The 19,290-nt window shown below is 40.7% G+C and overlaps 1 protein-coding gene across 1 annotated transcript in view; it reads right to left on the bottom strand.

Moving 5' to 3' along the window:
• The window catches only part of LAPTM4B (lysosomal protein transmembrane 4 beta), a 126,460-nt gene extending 110,239 nt beyond the window's left edge, over nt 1-16,221 (bottom strand). The window contains 3 exon segments of the mRNA XM_032784685.2: nt 15,945-16,073; nt 16,076-16,140; nt 16,143-16,221. Coding sequence (XP_032640576.2) covers nt 15,945-16,073; nt 16,076-16,140; nt 16,143-16,221 — 273 coding nt within the window.
• Between the last annotated feature and the right edge of the window lie 3,069 nt (nt 16,222-19,290).

The raw sequence follows: 19,290 nt of genomic DNA, 5'->3' as shown, positions 1-19,290 counted from the left end.
ATTTCTGAAGTTTGTTTATGAGAAGAGCATGCAGGACAGTATCAAAGGCCTTACTAAAGTCAAGATGTATCAAATCTACCGCTTCCCCCCATCCACAAGGCTTGTTGCCAGTAGCGTAGCTGGTGAGGAGCAGGGGGAGTGGCCACTCCCTGCTGAGCACATTCCCCAAAAGTGGCGCCTTTTTAATTTTTACACTCACCCCAGTTGCTCCGGGTCCTCGGTGGCAATTCGGCGGTGGGTCCTTCAGCTGCTCTGGGTCCTCCGAGGCAAGTCCTTCAGTCTTCAGCAGGTTTTCTTTTCTTTTCTTTTTTCCCCCTTCTCCCCCCCGCCTCCCTTCCCCCCTACTCCCCAACTGCTTCAGCACCTTTTTTTTGTTTGCTCTCCCTGCTTGTAGAACCTGGCTACACCAATGCTTGTTGCCCTATCAAAGAAAGCTAGTAGGTTGGTTTGACATGATTTGTTCCTTGACAAATCCATGCTGACTCTTACTTATTACCTTATTATCTTCTAGGTATTTGCAGATTGATTGCTTAATTATTTGCTCCGTTATCTCTCTAAGTACTGAAGTTAAACTGACTGGCCTGTAATTTCCCAGGTTGTCCTTATTTCCCTTTTTATAGATGGGCACTATATTTGCCCTTTTCCAGTCCTCTGGAATCTCTCCCATCTTCTTTAGGAAGAGTGAGTAATTATCTATATATCTAATCCATCAGCCTTTCTAACCCATCCATCACACTAACATATAGGTGTCATTCAGTCCTTGGCCTCTCTGCTATGACTGAGGACAAACAGTGCCAAACAGTGATTATGGGGTTTGTGATGTGAACACTTAGTAACTGTTTGAAGATCGTCAACTAATTTCACAGAAGGCCCCTGAAAGATTATTGGTTATCAGGGCTTGACTCAAACTGGTGTCAGGGAAGAACAAAGTGTGGTATTCTACCACTAGTCCTTGGGTTTTCCATTCCTGGGACTTCTGATTTACACAACAATTTCATTCTGATCATTTTTATATTATTTGAAGTCTTTGGATATAGTTGGTTTTTCCTCTTACATCTGTCAGAATCCCAAGAACATGTGTTTAAAGTAATGCATGCATCAGAAATCAGGGTGGTGGATGAGTCAGCTAAATTTTCTGTCTGAGAAAGTCTGAGCTATGGCTTTTTGCACTAAAAGTTAATTCCCTACCTTGTCTTTTTTCTTATTTACACTATGCCTTACTACTCCAGTGAGACACATGCACACCATTTGACTTCAAACCATGTAAACCTTATTAATCCAAGAATTTGCATCAATTTTATACAACCAAAAGAGATACGCAATCCCTATGAAAGCCCTGTGACATGCCAATGGTACCACAACTAGTAGGAAAGAAGCCTATCCTAGCATCATTGTGCAATCCTCTGAACTAAATTAATTATGTAAGGAAACTAAGCACAGCAGACTGTATGGTACAATAGCTGAACCTCATAATCTCTAACTTAGATTAATGTGGTCTTGACATTTATCGACAGTCTGTGGCCAGCTGCAATTATCCCTGGAGCTAAAACATGCAACTTCACAAAAACAAAAATTTCTGCAGAGCTGAATTTCAACTGAAAACTTTTGTCCTCAGTATTTAAAAATGGTTCAAGGTGTTGTTACCGAAATATTGGGTTTGCTTAGCTGAGAACTAATTAACAGCTTGATAGGGATAAGGAAAAATGCTTTATTTTGCAGAAGAAAAGGAGAGCTTTGTATTTTAATATAAAAGATTTTGTTTTATATAAATTTGATAAATTTTTATATACATTTAGACAAAGATCTTTGCGTGTTAACACTTGATTGGTAGGTATAAAATTTTGTGCTTTTGTTATTTGGTTAGTACTGACTGGTTTGGAGCAAGATTTTTTTGCTTTGAGGCAGAAAGAAAAAGTCAGTTTAAAAGTTTAGGCTACTGTGTTCGTGAGCAGTACTGTGTACTGCTCCCCCCTCTACTGGCCACTTGTAAATTATTAGGGGGGGCCAACAGCCAGCTTTTACAATCCCCTCTTCGGCCTGGCAACCCCAGCTTGCCAGGGCCGTTAAGTAATTTATGATTAAGCTGAAGAGGCAGGTACTGAGTTGTTTTACGGACAGCAGAACCTTTGGTTACAGCATTACACAGACATTTTTCACATTGTATTACTATTTAAACAATACATAGGAAGAACAGACAGAAAATAATTTATTTAACAATTGTATGGAAAAGACCAGTAAATTATGACCCAAGGTCTGGGAGAAGGTCCTTAAAATTAAAGGTGTGATTAAGAGATACAGCATTTTTACAACAGCAGCATTTTTAATAGCCTGTAAATTTTGTTTAATTAAGCTAGAGTGATTAACATAAAAACAGCATTTTTTTTTTTGATGCGAGTACAAGCCCCCCCTAAGTTAGCATTTATGGTATTTAGCACACGTTTATTTTGTATAGCTATTTTTGCTATTTTATTAATTTTTTGTTGCAATTTTTGGAAAGCGTTTATTGAGGCATTAGCTGCTTTTTTAAGCTTTGCAGAAATATTTATAACTGCTTTTTTTAGTTTAGCTATTTTTAATTTAGGAATGAATGCACAGATAAAGGAATGAAATTTTGTTTGCCTGACAACTAAGGGATTTTTGGCGCGCTTGGTTTTAGTTTTTATGGAGGGGGTAAAAAGATTGTGAGAATAGCTTTTTAGGTTGAGGATTTGACTAGAATTTAACGTGGTGTTAATTTGAACATTAGGCAACACCCAGCCCACACTACACTGACCCTGCCAGCCGGGAGGGAGAGCCTTGTAGGTGCTATGGCCACAGATGAAATACAAGCCAGGGGTTTTTAAATAGAGGGTATTACCCGCAACTTGGTGGCGCCGGGTTACTAACACATTTTATTGCTTGGGGGTACCTACCATGCGGTCTTGGCACCTTTAATGGGAGATATTTAAGCATTCCAGGGCATGGGTAGCATTTAGGATGCCCCCACAATACATAACAGCAAACAAATTAGCTGTAAAACTTGCAAGCGATTCCATGGGCTGTGGGCATTTAGACATTTTTTTAAGGGATGGGTGAGGTAACACAATGCCAGAGTAAATATTTATATAAAACATATGAGTACTATTTATGGGACCCAGCAGGAGGAACGAGGGGATTTATTTTTGTTGATAAAGAATGCTTGTTGCCCTTACAGTAAAGGCCCCGTTTAGGAGGCAAGGGAGTTTTTGGGCGTTTTTAGAAGTATTTAAAGGGGGAAACGTTTCAGTTTTAATATTAAACCGAAGGGTTTGGTTACAGGCCTTAAGGGAAAGGTAGCTTATTTTTTTTTAACTTTTTTTAGTATTTTTTAAACAAAGGGGCAGGTTATACCCAATTTCAAGGATATTAAAAAGAGGGACCCCCTTAGCTACCCAGTAATAATGCCAAACTTTAGACACTTCCCTGTATTTATTATACTGGTATTCCCCTACCCAGGCCTATTTAGTTTTTTGTACTACCTGCAAGGAGAGTACTTTGGAGAGATTTGCAGGAACAGCCCACAACCCTTTTTTTTTTTTAGAACGAGTTTGGTGGCACAGCCAGCAATTAGACAGGTGTCCCAATGTAACCAGTCGCTGTACGGACTTAATTGCTGGGTGGGGGTTGGCATGTATAAAGGGCAAACTGAAAGCAAGTAACCATTGTACTACCCCCCAGAAATTTATAGTTAGTAAAGTTTTAGGACTTATTTTGTCAGAACAGGAGCTTCAGTTCCTCGAGAGGATCAGCCTTTCAGGTATTTTTTGCTTTTGGCTTTTCCGGGTCGTGGTGGGAAGAGCAGGTGGGGCATCCTTGAGGTCCGGAGTCGTTTGCTTCTGGCCCCAGCCCAGGGGTTAGCTTGACTCGGGTGTGATGAATTCAAGTGTTTTGCTTTTTTGCACTTGAACTGCAGTGTGAGAAGTAAGGAGGACTTGGAAAGGGCCCACCCACAGGGGCTGGAGAGGCTCGTGTTTTTACTTTTTTTACACAGACCCAGTCTTTTGGTTCCAAGGAGTGGCAGGGCTGCTAGGGTCTTTGGGTAGCGCTTTTTTACCTGTGAGAAAAGAAACCTAACACATTTTATTAGTGCCTGGCAGTGTTCTGCAGATTTTATAGCTGTTTGGGCACATTTAAGCCCCCCCCCCTTTTTTTGACTGTTAGCCAAGTCTTAGTTGTGAGCAGTGTTTTTGAATGGGGCCATTTTTATTTTTAGCCTAAGCATGCTAGCTATTTTTTTTTTTTTGGCTTTTTATAACCGGTTTTGTTTGGAGACTGCCCCACAGGGAGGCATGTACCTCTCGTCTGAGTCGTTCAGGCAGGTTTATTAGGCTCACAGGCAGAATCGGGTCCTCGGTAACCTGGGTTAATAAGGCACATAGCTGAGGGAGCTGATTTTGATGCAACTGAAGAATGATTTTATTATTTGTAAAGAAAATTTGAGCACGTAATTTACATAGCAAGTTTCTGCCCAGAAGGTTAACTGGGCTGTCAGGAGCCAGCAAAAATGCATGGGAGGCTGAGACACCAGAGATTTTTACAGCAGCCTCCTGCAATACAGAACACTTAAATGGCTTTTCGCCTATACCCATTACTGGAATGCTTTTATTTGTAAGGTTTTCTTTTTTTAGCTTAGCAGTAACAGTGGAAAAGGCAGCCCCAGAGTCCAGAAGACAAGAATAAATGGTTCCTCCCAAAGTTAAACGGACCTGGGGGTCTGTGGAGGAACAAACATAAGTGGTAAAGATATTTGAATAGGTAACAAGTGGACCCCCAGGTCACCGTTATTTTTCACTACTGACAGCTTCTGTTCTGTTTACAGCCATTTGGTATTGAGGTCAGGGCTGTTGTCTGGTATTTCGGTTTGAGCACTTTTTTTTTTAGTGACCAAGTTGCTTACAGTAATAACATATTTTATTAGCACGGATTGGGGCTCCCCCCGATCCACTTTCTGTTGCCCCCTGGGGGTCCCCGCCTCCCATCTTGTTTTTTACTTTTCACGTTTACAAGGGCTGCTAGCATTTTTACTTGTTTGGTCTTTTGAACTTTATTTTTTGTGTGATACATACGGGTGGCTACGCTTACCAGTTCCTCCAGAGATTTTTTTTTAGCGCCCTCGAACTGCTGCAACCACTTCTTAATATCCGGAGCTGACTGACAGATAAAAATAAGCCTGACCATGGACTGTGTGTCCACAGTCTTGGGTCTATATTAGTAAAAGTACAAAATGCTTTACAAAGTCTTTTATAAAAGTTAGAAGGGTGTTTTGGGTTTTTTTGCATAGTATTATGGACCTTAGACCAATTTAGAGGGGGTTTTTTTGCTTGTTTTATACCTGTCAAAATATGGGTTAGGAATTTTTTTAAGTTTGCCTGGTGGGCTGAATTATTCGGGTTCCACTGAGTAGGGTTAGTGAGAGCTATAATATCACGCCTATCACCAGCAGCCTCCACAGCCTTCCAGACCCCCCTCAGGACCCGCTTCTTCTTCTCCGTGCGCAGTAGGCAATCTAAAAGTTGGCCCACATCTTGCCAATTAGGATTATGAGCTGAATTTGTACTTTTTTTAAGCCTCATCGTCCCACAAAAACCAATAGTCCATTTGACCTGGCGCCTGATTCTCCAAAATCAAGCACAAAGGGGTTAAATGAGTCAGCATATTAAAGAAGCCAAACTCGCGCCATGCAGTTCCCAGGACTGGCCAATCCTTGGTGTAAAGTTGTAAAAAGCGCTTCCTTCACATTCCTTTTTGAACACCAGGCAGGGGCCATTTATTTAACATATAATTTAAAGGACTATTTTTAGAGGGTTTATTCAGAGACTTACCCATCTGTCTGCTGACACTTAAACAGAAAAGAGAATTACACAGAGAACAGAGGGAATTACGGTTTAATCCAGGTTTTTTTACTTTTATTATACTGACCGCTACAGGGGACGGGACAGAAGGATCTTAATTCAACCTCAGAGCTTCATTGCACGCAATGGCTTCCACCCTGAGGAATTACAAACGAGAGGCTCAGTTCCACCCACACACCTAACGCCCAAATGTATATAGCAGAAAAACAACAGTAACCGGTTAACAGAACAGAACTAGAACCAGATAGTGCACCAGAACCAGATAACCAGATAAGAGGCCCGCCTCTAACCAGAACCAGATAGTATTTTCTTATTTTATTAGGGCTCATCTTATCTGATCACGAACCCCAGGGGCCACGGTGAAGTGAGGAAGAGGGGTTAAGCATCCCAGTGGCGCCACTTCTAGTTCACCGCAGCCATCCAGAGTCCAATGTCCAAGCTAGGAGGTCCCATCTGGGTCGCCAGAAACTGTTACTGAAACATCGGGTCTGCCTAGCTGAGAGCCAATTAACAGCTTGACAGGGATAAGGAAAAATGCTTTATTTTGCAGAAGAAAAGGAGAGCCTTGTACTTTAATACAGAAGACTCTGTCTTATACAAATTTTACAAACTTTTTATATACATATAGACAAAGACCCTTGCGTGTTAACACTTGATTGGTAGGTATAAAATCTTGTGCTTTTGTTATTTGGTTAGTACTGACTGGTTTGGAGCAAGATTTTTTTGCTTTGAGGCAGAAAGAAAAAGACAGTTTAAAAGTTTAGGCTACTGTGTTCGTAAGCAGTACTGTGTACTGCTCCCCCCCTCCCCAACTTGCCACTTATAAACTATTAGGGGGGGCCAACAGCCAGCTTTTACAGTATCTCCTGATAAAACAAGAACTTGTTCAATAAAAAACAGAAGCAGAATGGAAGAGAGCTCCAAGGCTTGAAAACATTACCAACAGCCCTCTTTTAGCTAAAGGACTAACTCTGCTGCAGCCATGAGAAAAATGGGAGACCTATGGCAGGGACCAGAGCAGTGCCCCAGTTAGAAGCCCAGTGTGTTCCTTCCCCAGAACTTGCTAGGAAGGAGAGCACTGTTCACCTGCCAGCAAAGCACTGCCTCTTGACCCTGCCAGGGTTCCTAAATGTCTGATCAATTTGGAATACCCTCATTCTCTTGTTGTGAGTGAGAAGGAGCTTGGCTTTGATCTCTATCACCCTACTCCTGGCTTCTGGGTTTAAATGTGAGCTTTCAAGCATTGAAGCTCAGAGTGCAGCAGTGAATCCAGCCGGATACTTGCCAGCACTCACCCACTTACCAGAAAGAGTTCTTGCTTTGCCAGTAACCAGGCCATTTACAAGCCTTGCCAGGCCAAACTGAGAACACATGTGTGACCTGGAGAAATAATTAAAGAGTCTAATTTAAACTTCCAGGATCTTTGCAGTCAAAATATATCTCAGGCAATAAAATGAAGAACGGAAAAAAATACTGTAAATTACACTCTTTTGGTATTTGACATAAACTCCATATGTCCAGGATGAGACAGTAACTGTTTTTTGCCCGACATAGTATCACCAACAGTAAATTTACAAAGCTTAATGTGTTAATCTCTGGTTCACCATCAAATGCAGATTAACAGCAACCCTTAATCAAAACCTCTGAACATAGTTCACTTTATTAATATAATACATTGACTCCTTGCTATAAATGCAGTCAAGATTATTGTATAAGATCTTACATTTTTATGTAAAACAAACGTAAATATCTATGTTTGTTATATCCTAAACCCATCTTTGCCTCCCACACAAGTGTGTGTAAACTTTGTCACATTAATAATCAATCATCTGTTTTCTCACAAAAAGCATCAAACTATTCAAAATAATCCCAATGGCTTTACTACAGATTTAAAGGGCCTCTTTTTGAAAATAGAAAATTTTAAGATTATTTATTGGTAGAAGTTTAGAAATCAACAAACAATTATATAAAAGTGACAGACAACTTTATCTCAGCATGCTTATAAAAAGGTAATCTGGAGCTTTGTTGCATCAATCATCCTTTTTGATTACTCATATACAGTTAAAAAAAATCCTGGGTTAACATTTTGGATATGTTTGCATACAAGTGGATGAGAGGGTTAGAGTTGAAAAAACAAACACTGAAATTCTTGTGGTTTGTTGCAGGCTAACTTTCAGTCCCCCATTTCCTTAAGAGGTTGTAGAGCTGTCACCTACATTTAAAAAAAAATATTTTTTTAAAATAGTGAGAGCTGGCTAGGACTAACAAAGTCCATTTCCACTATGACAGCTCCTTTGTTCAAATTTAGCATAGCACGTGTGCTAGCCTGATTATTTGCACTAAAAATGGAAAACAGATGTTTGGGGAACTGTACGAAAGAATAGCTGGGGACATTTTTAAATTGTCCTTGCACGAGTTCAACCTTCTTCCCGATGATCATTCTCAGACCGTCAGGACCTGCTCCTGTCACCTCTGACTCTGCTTGCCAGGGAGGTATTGGTTACTATGTCATTGACTGTATAGCCTCAATTCTTGTAGAGAATACTCTTTTCGTGGGTAGTTCTCTTGATTCGGTACTATCCAGTTTGAGTTAAGGGAAGAAGAATCTGACCATAAGTTACAAGTCTCAGCCTTAGTTTCCCTGTGGTTAAGTCTTTCCACTGGAAGGCAATTCATGAAGCAAGTAATGATAATAATTTTAAACTATTTCTCTACAGTGCTAACACGCAGGCCTAGGTATATTCATTTAATTCCCCTTTCTCAAAAAAACATACATTGGGAAAACAGAACTCAGCATTCATAGAAAACAAGCAAACCCCATGGACTGAGGGTCCTTGTGGATTTTCCAGTTTTCCGCAGAATCTAAGTGTTCATTTTGTAAATCATGTTCCTAGAAAGAGAGATTATTATAAAGTTGCTTAAATGTACAAGGAATTTTAAAGACAAATATTTAGTCATTATGACCATCATCATTACAATTATTTGTATTTCCTCCTATCTTCAGGCCAAAATCATGGCTCACGGATCTGCCTGTGGACCACATCACGCACTGAATGGGGAATTAGCCACCTCTATGGCTCCATTCCACTTTTCCCAAGATCCTGCAGAGGGCTCACCTTAGGTTTTGGGCTACCATACACTAGGGAGAGGCAGCCACTTGGTGGGCCCAAATTGGTTCCAGTCCTGTGAACTTTCCTCAGGAAAAAGTAATACAGTTCCAGGCTCTCTTAGCTTATCCACAGGCTCCCTCTTAGCTTATCCACAGACCTCTTTAGGGGAGTTGTTGGAGGCAGCTGTGACGGGGGGCGGGAGGAACCTAACAGTGAAGTTCTCTTGGCACCACACTGCCAAGGAGTAGGAAGAGATACTGGGTCTCCATAGCTGGCAGAGCATCCACAGGGATTGCCTTTGTATCCTGCAAATCCCAGAGGACCAGACTGCTCATTCAGCAGGGGCAAAGAAATCCCAACACCACAGTATGAGGGAAAACTCAATGGGCAACGTTTACTGAGACTTCTTCCCCTTGGCTCCTTCCTATGGATCTGATTACAGAAGGGGGAAATCCAACTCTTCATCATCACTGTCATGGTATCTAGCCCCAATCTGAACCTTAGAGTCCAAAAAAATGGGGTACCAGCATCTGCCTCCCGATTCCCCCCAGTTCTACTTCCCCTTGGGGAACCCGTTCCTGGGACAGGAATCCCTTCTCCCGCAGGACACTGTCCCTGCAGCCTTAACAAGGGGAAAAAATTAATCAGGTCTTAAAGAGAAAAACATTTAATAAAAGAAAGGAGAATAAAGATAATCACTGTAAATTCAAGATGGAATATTACAGGGTCTTTCAGCTTATAGAAACTGGAGAAAAGCCTCCTTCAGCAAAATACAATTTAAAGTACTTCCAGCCCAAATAATTAAAACCCTCTCCAGCCAGATACACATTGCAAATAAGAGAAAACCAATTAAAGACTAACCGCCTTTCTACTCTGCACTTACTATGTTGAATAGAATTAGAGCTGTAGTACGTCGGTCACCTGCAATCCAGAGAGAACAACGCAAAACCCCAAAACACAAACAAAGGCCCTCACCGAGATTTGAAAGTATCTTGTCTCCTGATTGGTCCTCTGGTCAGGTGTTGCAGGTCACTGTTTGTTAACCCTTTACAGGTGAAAGAGACATTAACCCTTAGCTATCTGTTTATGACAATCACACAATAGTTATCAAAAGAAGCTTATAAAAACTGAGAGAAGCTGAAGGGTCACCCTAGAATCCATTTTCTTGATATAAAATATGGAAATCTTGTGGTTTGAAACAAACGCATTACCCCCCGACCCCAATACTGCATTCACTATGAACTTGGAACTCTCCTGAATTAGCACTGGGTGCTGTTATTCCCCATTTTCTAATACAGCACTTTTCTGTGGCCATTGCTTATAGGCAGCACAGCCCCCCATTTTACAAGTTTTAAATTTATTTATTTATTTTTACTTAAGAAAAATTAATTCCATTGACATTTTCATTTTGGAATCCCCTATCTGTTTTTCACAAAAGTCTCTTTCATCTTGCAAACTTTCACCAGTGTGAGTAGTTCCATTAAAGTTAACAGGACTACTCATAAGTAAAAATTTGCCACTTAAGACCAGCAGGATCAGGCCATAGCTGCTTGGAAGGTTCTCCAGCACAGGATATAGCTTCAATATTGATTATATCTATCTGAACTCCTTGCTGTAATATTGTTATGACTTAAATACAATCAGATTCTTAAGATATGAGGACAACAGTACTCTTTAAATAGGTATTTATGCGCAGGATCACTCATGCTATTTTTCCACTGGACTTGAAAAATGGAGAGAGAATGAAAGTGACATGATACATTCCCAAAGAAAATATTTTGCATCTATTTTGGCTTTGATTTCTATCCCATTGACTTCAAAGGGGAGTGCTCCACTTAAAAATCAGTGGCATAATGTGGCCTGAGAAGTATCTTGTTTTGCCTTCCAACTACAAAAATAGTAGTGCCATTAAAATTCAGAAAATTAGCACCGTCCTTTGCTGCGAAAAAATTGTTGCTGAACTAGACTGAACTGCCTCAAGTTTCCAACTAGTGACAAACTGCAATAAAATCAAGAGTCAAAACGTTAAGATTGAAAATTCATATTAAGTGTCTCTCCCAAATAACAGATTCACTTACAAGTATGCAAAACTACAAACTCAGAGATTTGTTCTATGTTCTTATGCCATGTTCTTCACTGTGGTACTTGTACAACTTAACAGCTAGCTTTTCACAAAATACTGTAGATTTAAAAAAAAATTATATTCTCCTTTGACATTTTCCTCTTAGACTCCCTGTTCAAAAATGGAACTGACCTCTGGCAAGCCCCACACCTGCAGGAAAAAGAAAAGGCTGACGCTGAATTGTTGGACAGCTCCCTTCAACACAGTGAAGCAATCACATTAAAGAAAGCTTTGGGGTAGGTGAATAGGGGACCAGGAATGAGAATGCATTAGTGTTATAAGTATAGGGAGGAGCATGGCATATACAGGATGCCAAAAAGGTGGGGGGAGAGGAAGGGAAGGGAAATGCATGCCTCTCATCCTTTAGAATCTATGTTTCAGTATAGACTTTTAGGTTTTGATTAAAAAACACGTAAGCATATGTTTAACTCCACTGAATTTAAAATTAAACACATGCTTAATATTTTTGTCTTGTGGCTTGATCCTGTTCCAATTCGACGCAATGGAAAAATTCTCACCGTCTTGAATGGTGCAGGATCAAGTCCTTTGTGCATACATAAACATCCCTCACTATGCATCTAGGTAATGGAAAATCCTTCAAAGAGAATGGCAGTACATCTGACTCTGTTTTATTTATTTAAAAAACAAACAAGGAACAGTCAGACTACTGATAGCTTGCATTAATAATTGCTGTTACGGAGCTTTGCAAAGAGGATATTATTACTGATTAGTCAACATTAACTGGACAACTAGGACTCGTACAAGCATCAGTTCTTATGTTTTTAAAATGCTATGATAATTTCAAAACAGAAATTGATTGGTTTCAGTCCCAATGCAGTTTTGGATAGCTTACTGTCATAACAATTTAATTAGGAATAATTACCCAGAAGTCATTTTCTTATAAATCCCCATTTCGTTTTTAATTTATAATACTTGCAGCCAGTTTGCACACACAATAAATGTTGATTGTTTATACTTGACCTCATATTTCATGTCTGATATTACAGGTGAAATGTAAAGCCTTCATGTAGTGCAAAAAACTAAAACAAACCTCTGAACTGAACTGGTTGCTAATCTTCCCTCCATGAATGTCATGATTTAATATCAGTTTGAATAACTCAGAAATTCATGTTGAAAGATATTTGTGCAAAAAGTGGAGAAGAAACTAAAGAGGGATATATTGGAAGTTAAGGAATGTTTTATAGACAAAAAAAGAAAAGAAAACATTTTAACAGCATACAAATGATGATTTAGTGAGTTTTACGAAGAATTTGCTAATTTGAAACCACAACTTGTTTACCTAGATTTCAAGAAAATATGATAAAAACTAAAGTTGCTGCTGAAAAGAGTTGCCAAACAAGTTTTACTCACTGGGAGGATTCGATAATACAGGCTGCGATTCAGCAAAGCACTTGAGTACCTGTCTAACTTTAAGCATGGTCTTATAACTAATTGAAGTCAAAAGGACTTGAGCATATGCTTAAAATTAGACATGTATTTAAATGCTTTTCTGAATGGGGATGGATTTAAGCATATGCTTAGATGCTTTGCTGAACAAGGGCAATAGCATGGAGGGAGATAGTATCTCTTACGCATTGTCTCAATTAAAATGACAAGTATATATTTATTCATATGTAAGTTTAACTGTTGCATTTAAGTTCCCATTTCTTATGTAAAATGTTCTTTTAAAAAATTATTTGAAAGCCAAAATGCTTTTCAGCAAGGTTTTCTTAAGCCAGGAAAGAGAGGCTTCATCCAAGCCTACATACTGAAGACAGACTGAGTTAATAAAGCCATGCCTCCTGGAAGAGCTGCTCAAAAGCTTTTAGGAAATGAAATTAAAACACATGACCACAATGAAAAAGGAACTCTCCTTCAGCACTATAAATATCCCAGATACCATGGTACATGCCTGCAAATGATTTCATTTAACGATATTATATTAAAGTAAAAGCAATACATAGCTAAATCAGTGCATAATTTACTCAGCAGTGTAACATCTGTTTTATAGGACACAGACTGTTTTATATGAATTCTAACAGATCAATGTCAACTTAGCCTTTTAATTACTCTGATGAATTTATTTAACAATATGCCCTACACCAACTACAGCCTTGCAATTTCCACTTGTTTCAAAAGGAAATTTCAGGGGTTAGTAAGTTAGTCTGGGTCTAATCTGCAATACCACATATCTGAAAAAAAATGGATAGTCTTGAAGTTAGATTCAGACTCTGGTCTCTTGTATGAAGAGCTAGAGAAGACTGAACGTGGCATGAAATACATCTGCATAGCCTGAAGCAATGAACAAAATTTCTTTATTATAACAACTTGTTTGCAAATCCTGCAATGTCAGCACTGACCTCTGCGTAGCTGATTTCCCTGCATTGCTACCCAAGAAGTGGACACAGGATAGTCAGAAAGTGGATTCATGCCTCTAGTGCAGTTTGCCTCACTAATTTCCTATAAAAGCAGTTGGGATGAAGAACCTTTTCTGGTAAACAACACTCATGTATTCTTTTAATTTATTCATCAAACATACAGAAAGTCCAAATACTCAATTATCTGGCAAATAAAGAACTGCAATACTACTAATGACTATAAAAACCTTCCAAATCCCTCATGTGAACACTAACCATGGATGTCAGAAAGATTTCCAGCCTAATACCAGTATACGTTTAATATAGACTATCGATAAAATAAACCTTGATTTGGCTAATGTTATAATTTAACATTTGCTACCTCTACATTCAACATTGGTTTTGGAAATTTATTTAAAAATGTGCAACTGCTGGGTTTTTTAACTATCATAATTTCATTGCACAGCAGGGCTACTTTTTGTTTAATATTATTCTAGTGTCATTAGTTTAGTGCTATGTAACCATTGAACCCAGCCTCAAATTAAAACAGGGAATCATGTAAATGACAATTTAATATGCAACATTTAAAACGTTTAAAATATGCAACTTTTTTCATCTCATGAACATTGTTTATTTTCTAACTTAGGTAGCATCTAAATGGTATTCTCTGAGTTCATTACTGTCAGTCTAGGAAGGAAACTGCTTGCAGATTTACAGATTGTGGCAGCCTGGAGGGAATTACTGTATTTTATAAGGATTATGTTGCTAATAATACAACCCTTTAGAGGCTCTCTCCCCAGAAATAGCCACTCTCCTGAAAAACAGCATTAGCAGCTGAAATCAGTATTCCACACCAGCTACCAGCAACAATCGAAGATGCAGAACAATAATTATAAAAGGCAAAGTATGAAAGCACTGAAAATAAACATGGACTCAGGCAGGAGACTGGGGATTCTTATTATTTGTGTTACAGCAGTGCTCACAATGAACAGGTCCTTTCTGGACATTTTGAAGCAGAACTCCTCACTGAAGTCACTGCTTAAAAATCAGTAGCAAGATGTAACCCAGAAAGGGACACAATCGCTAGCCCAAACTAGAGTTTAAAATCTAAGAAACAAACAACAAATGAAAGGATTGGGGAGAGATGAAACCCTCACAATGAATAATGTGTAAATTTTCAATTATCCGTTATCCCATAGAGCCCTCTGTCAAGCCATTAATGGTTAGCTGTTTAAGAAATTATGTTTCTTTTGATATCAATGGAATCACCTTCCATTTCAATATAACAGAAATTATTTTATACAGATATTGACTGGCTCAGAGGCGAACAGCACTTAGGTTTTCCCTTTGGACAGTGTTTTTCTGGAAACTTTTGTGTTATGCTGTCCAAAGCAAAAGGTTGTTGGTAGTAGGCACAATTTCAGGAGCTATTTTTACATGAAGACAAAATTTATTTATTTTAGTGATATTTCCACTAGACAGTGTCATGGGTTGTTTTATTAGCATGCACTGAAATCTTTAAGCCCACTTCCTCTCACCTGCACCAGCAGAACCACATTGACTTCAATGAAGGTACTCCTGCTTTACACCAGTGTAACTGAAAAGAGAATCAGGCCCAGATGCGCATTGCCTGTTCAAAGCGCAAAAAGAGGCTTTGACTTGCCAGCCTCCATGAAGTCCCTGACTAAAGGAAAGCCAAGAAGTATGAGACACAGAAGGACTTAGTGAATCTCCTTTTCCAAGCAACCAGAATGACCACGTTGCCTAGCCTTTCCAAGATACTCTCACTGGACATTGGTGAAGACCCCAGCAGTACAAAAAAGAGAAAATCTGGGCGCTGACAATATTTGGTCCCAGCCCCCGCAAATTCTACTCTCTAAATAGAGCTACTGTCAAATCAAGCTGCTGCTTTTGCATCAAATCCCCCATGCCCTGATGCATCCTGCCACAACAGCACTACAAAAACCTCTATCTGGCCCCTGGATCAGCTAATTTTTGTCCCTGACTCTGAAAATTCCCTGGCTAAATACAGAACCTATTTAGTGGCCCCTACTGCAACTCAAAAATCTGATGTGCCTGTGACCTAAAGCAACACAAACATTGGGATCTGGATCCTGCCAAGTTCTGGAATTTGAGGTGCTGGGGCCCAGAACTGTCAGGGTCTAACTTTCAACCATGCCCCCCTCCCAGACCCAACTGACAGCCCCTTTCACATGCACCACAGAGGACAAGGGCCCACGTCCAGCTTTGGTTGCTCGACTTCTAACACCGACTCTTGGGACAAACCCAAGGGAAGGAAGCGCATTCTCACAGGGGTCTCCTGTGCCTCCTCCTCACACTCCGTGCCCCGTTTCTCCTAGGAGCGTCTCCTGCACCCCCTGCCCAAGAAAGCAAGCGTTGGGGCCCATTCCCAAGCCAGGCCAGCCCGACCCTCAGGAGGGGGCAGCTGCAGCCCCGACTAACGTGCTGGGCTATAGCCGCTCACCAGGTACCAGACGCCGAGGATGATGGTCCCGGTGCGCACATGGCAGCACAGGCAGCAGCTGTTGGAGTAGAACCGAGCCCACGGGGAGCTCATCGTCCTCATCGCCTCGCGGCCGCCCTGCGCAAAGCTCCGCTTCCCCCTGGGGCCGCCCGAGGGTGCCGGGGCGCAGCGAGCGGCGCCTGCTGCAGATTCTGTGCGGCTGAGCACGGAGCGCGGGAGCGAGGGACACCCCGTGGGCAGCGCGCGCCATCCGCTGCCCCGCCGCCCGCAGTTCCATGACGTCACGAAATCTCTAGTCCTGGGAAAGAGAGAGAGGCAGAGAGCCATCGGGCCGCGCGCACCCCAGGCGGAAGGGAGCGGGGGCGGGCGCGGGGGGTTCCCACAGGGATAAAGCGGGCACGACACGTGCCGCCAGGCAACTGCCGTTGACTCCGGTGTTTCTCTCTTTCCACTTATACCTGCAATTCAATTGCTGTGACAGTTCCAAGCACCAGGCCAGGGGACGTGACCAAAGCCCTCAGTGATGCTCCCGAGCAAGTCATCTGCCTTGAAACACGTTGTATGCGGTCAGTGTAAGTGTCCAGGGTGACAGAGAGCAAGTGTGAAAAATGAGGACATTTTTGGGGGGGGAGGAGTAGTTGCATGTATAAGACACAGCCCCTAATATAGGGACATCTGGTCCCCTAACAGCGGCTGACTGATCCGTGTGCATGTTTACACTGTTTGGAATCGGAAATGTAGATGCTTGGCTGGATCAGACAGGGGCCAGTTACACAATGCAGCTTCTACCACAGAAATACCCAGGTAGACGACTTCACTTTCTTTTCCGTGCTATTTAATTATAGCAATTTGTTCTAATAAAGATACTACAGTAATTTGCTGTAGAACAATGGTGTGATGGAATACACCCATGTGTTCACACCCTGCACGCTATTGTAGTAATCTTTGTACAAGGTGTGTACTGTAAGGTGTCATTTGAAAACTCATAATTTGTCAGTCAGCAGTGTCCTGATAAAATGTGTGTGGCAACATTGTATGTGAAGTTATAAGATTTCCCTGTATGGGGGGAGCAGAAGTCAGCAAACAGGTCTATCCTAGACAAAGGGATGAGTGCTTGCCTTAATTTGCATTTAAGCAATAAATAGAGTAATGAAGAAGGAAGGGAAAACAAAGGAATCAAACAAGTAAGAAAGAAACCCAGCAGGGCCAGGGAATATACTTCCCCATAGGCACTTTGGCTCCTGGTTCTCACTTGGAAATGTTTTTCAAGGGAGGGGACTGAAGGTACAAAAAGGAGAGACAAACACCTCTCTCTCCTCCTGCCCACTTTATCCTCTGCACCTGAGAAAACAAAAGGAAACAGCCATTGGACTCTGTGGGAGGGATCCTAACTTGAAGAGTTTGGTCAGTAACTTTGCTGATTTTCATGTGCTAAGAAATCTTGCTTGGATCAAATATAATTTGTTAAATTACACCAGTAAGCATTTTCATCTTTATTTTTCTTGTAGCCAATTCTAACTGTTATACCTCATTACTTGTACACACTTAAAATCTCTTTTTGTAATTAATAAACTTATTTTGTGGTTTTATCTAATGCAGTATGTTTAAAGTGTCTGGCATATTAAACTGGCATATTAGTCCTTTAAAGGAATAATGGACTTAATATATGTGTACTGTTCAGGAGAGGTGTAATTAGCCTTTGTCCCCCAAATCTGGACCTTAGCGTCCAAAATCTGCGTGCTTAACATGAAACTCCCCCAAGCTTATTACCAGCTTGGATCTGATATCTCGCTGCCACCAATCAGGATTCTGAGCTCCTGATAAACTTTTCTGGGTCTCCACCAAACCTTTCCCTGGGGGGACCCCAAGACCCAGAAGGTCTGAGTCTTACCGGTAAGGGAAGTACTCCACTTCCCTTCCCCCTCCCTCTCCCACCCAGACTTTCCTCTCTGGGCTAACTTGGGAGAGCTGATGCAATCTCTTTACATCACAATACTAAGAAGCCTGTCCCCTTTCTTCCCCAAAGAGACAAACCTCAAGCACAAGGAAACAGAGATGATCCTATCTCTCTTTCCCCCTCCCACCAACTCCCTGGTGCTGCCGAGCTTCCCTCCGTAGCTCTAACACAAAGAGAATCCCCTCCCCAGAGAGAAAACTCAATCAAGTCTTAAAAGAAAACTTTATATAAAAAAGAAAGAAAATACATAAGAATATAAACTCTGCATTCAAGAGATCATACAGGGCTATTGCTTATAAGAAAATAGGAATAAACAGTCTGATTCAAAAGATATCCAATTTAAACATTCCAGCAAGATACACACATGTAAATACAAAATACAATATAAACCTATTGCTTTTCCTTTTGTACTTACACCTTGGTAACAGAAGGGTAGAAAGAAGATTGGAGATAGAAAGAAAACCTCTTCTCTCATAGCCGAGAGACAGACAAAAGACAAAGACCCAAACATTCCCTCCCCTGAGCTTTGAAAAATCCGGTTTCCTGATTGGTCCTCTGGTCAGGTGTTTGGTTCCCTTGGTTAACCCTTTACAGGTAAAAGAAACATTAACCCTTAGCTATCTATTTATGACAAGAGGGCTGGACAGTACAGGACATACAGTACTGGGGAAAGATTGTGAGAGCGTCGGAGTGGCTGGCAGACTGCAGTTACACACAGACAGTCCGCGTATGGCTTGCATGCTGGAAGGTTGTTTGTGAGCAGCCCAGATGGGAGCTACTACAGCAAGGCATTGTAAGGCACCCAAGGTTGCTTGGCAGGAGTGATGCAACCCCCCACTACTCTGGATTGTGCCCTGATATGTTAAATAACTGTGTTCCTGTACATACTTAATTGATGGGGAATATTCCATAAAGGTACACACACAAGCTGATCCTTTACACACTGCAACAAGAAGAAGTTGATTTCAGTTTTTATGATGATACATTGAATTTTCACAGGCATTTAATACTGGCAAAAACAGATGATCAATGATACAGTACCACAATTTATTTCAGTTTCTTAAAGGAAGCTGTAAGTAGCAGTCAATCTTTCTGAGATACAGGAATATTTGTATTATTGTATTAAATAAGAACATATATATATATGCCAGCTATCCCTATTTTGCAAGGCATGGCCTTGGTTTTAGAAAAAATATTTAGTGTTTCATACTCAGAGAGAGAAAGAGATTCTCCAGAAGTTTTTATTGGTGCAGTATATTTTGCTGAAATTTATAAATGCATTAATCTTCACAGTACTCAGCTGTTGTCTGGTATAATAATATCATAATACCACTGAACTTTGGTGTGATAAAAAGCTGATTTAGAATCCAGTTTTTGTGGTTTGAGTCC

The sequence above is a fragment of the Chelonoidis abingdonii genome, chromosome 2 (assembly GCF_003597395.2).
Source record: "Chelonoidis abingdonii isolate Lonesome George chromosome 2, CheloAbing_2.0, whole genome shotgun sequence".
NCBI lineage: Eukaryota > Metazoa > Chordata > Testudines > Testudinidae > Chelonoidis > Chelonoidis abingdonii.
Note: the sequence above shows the minus strand (reverse complement) of the source record. Positions and strands in the feature narration are given on the sequence as shown.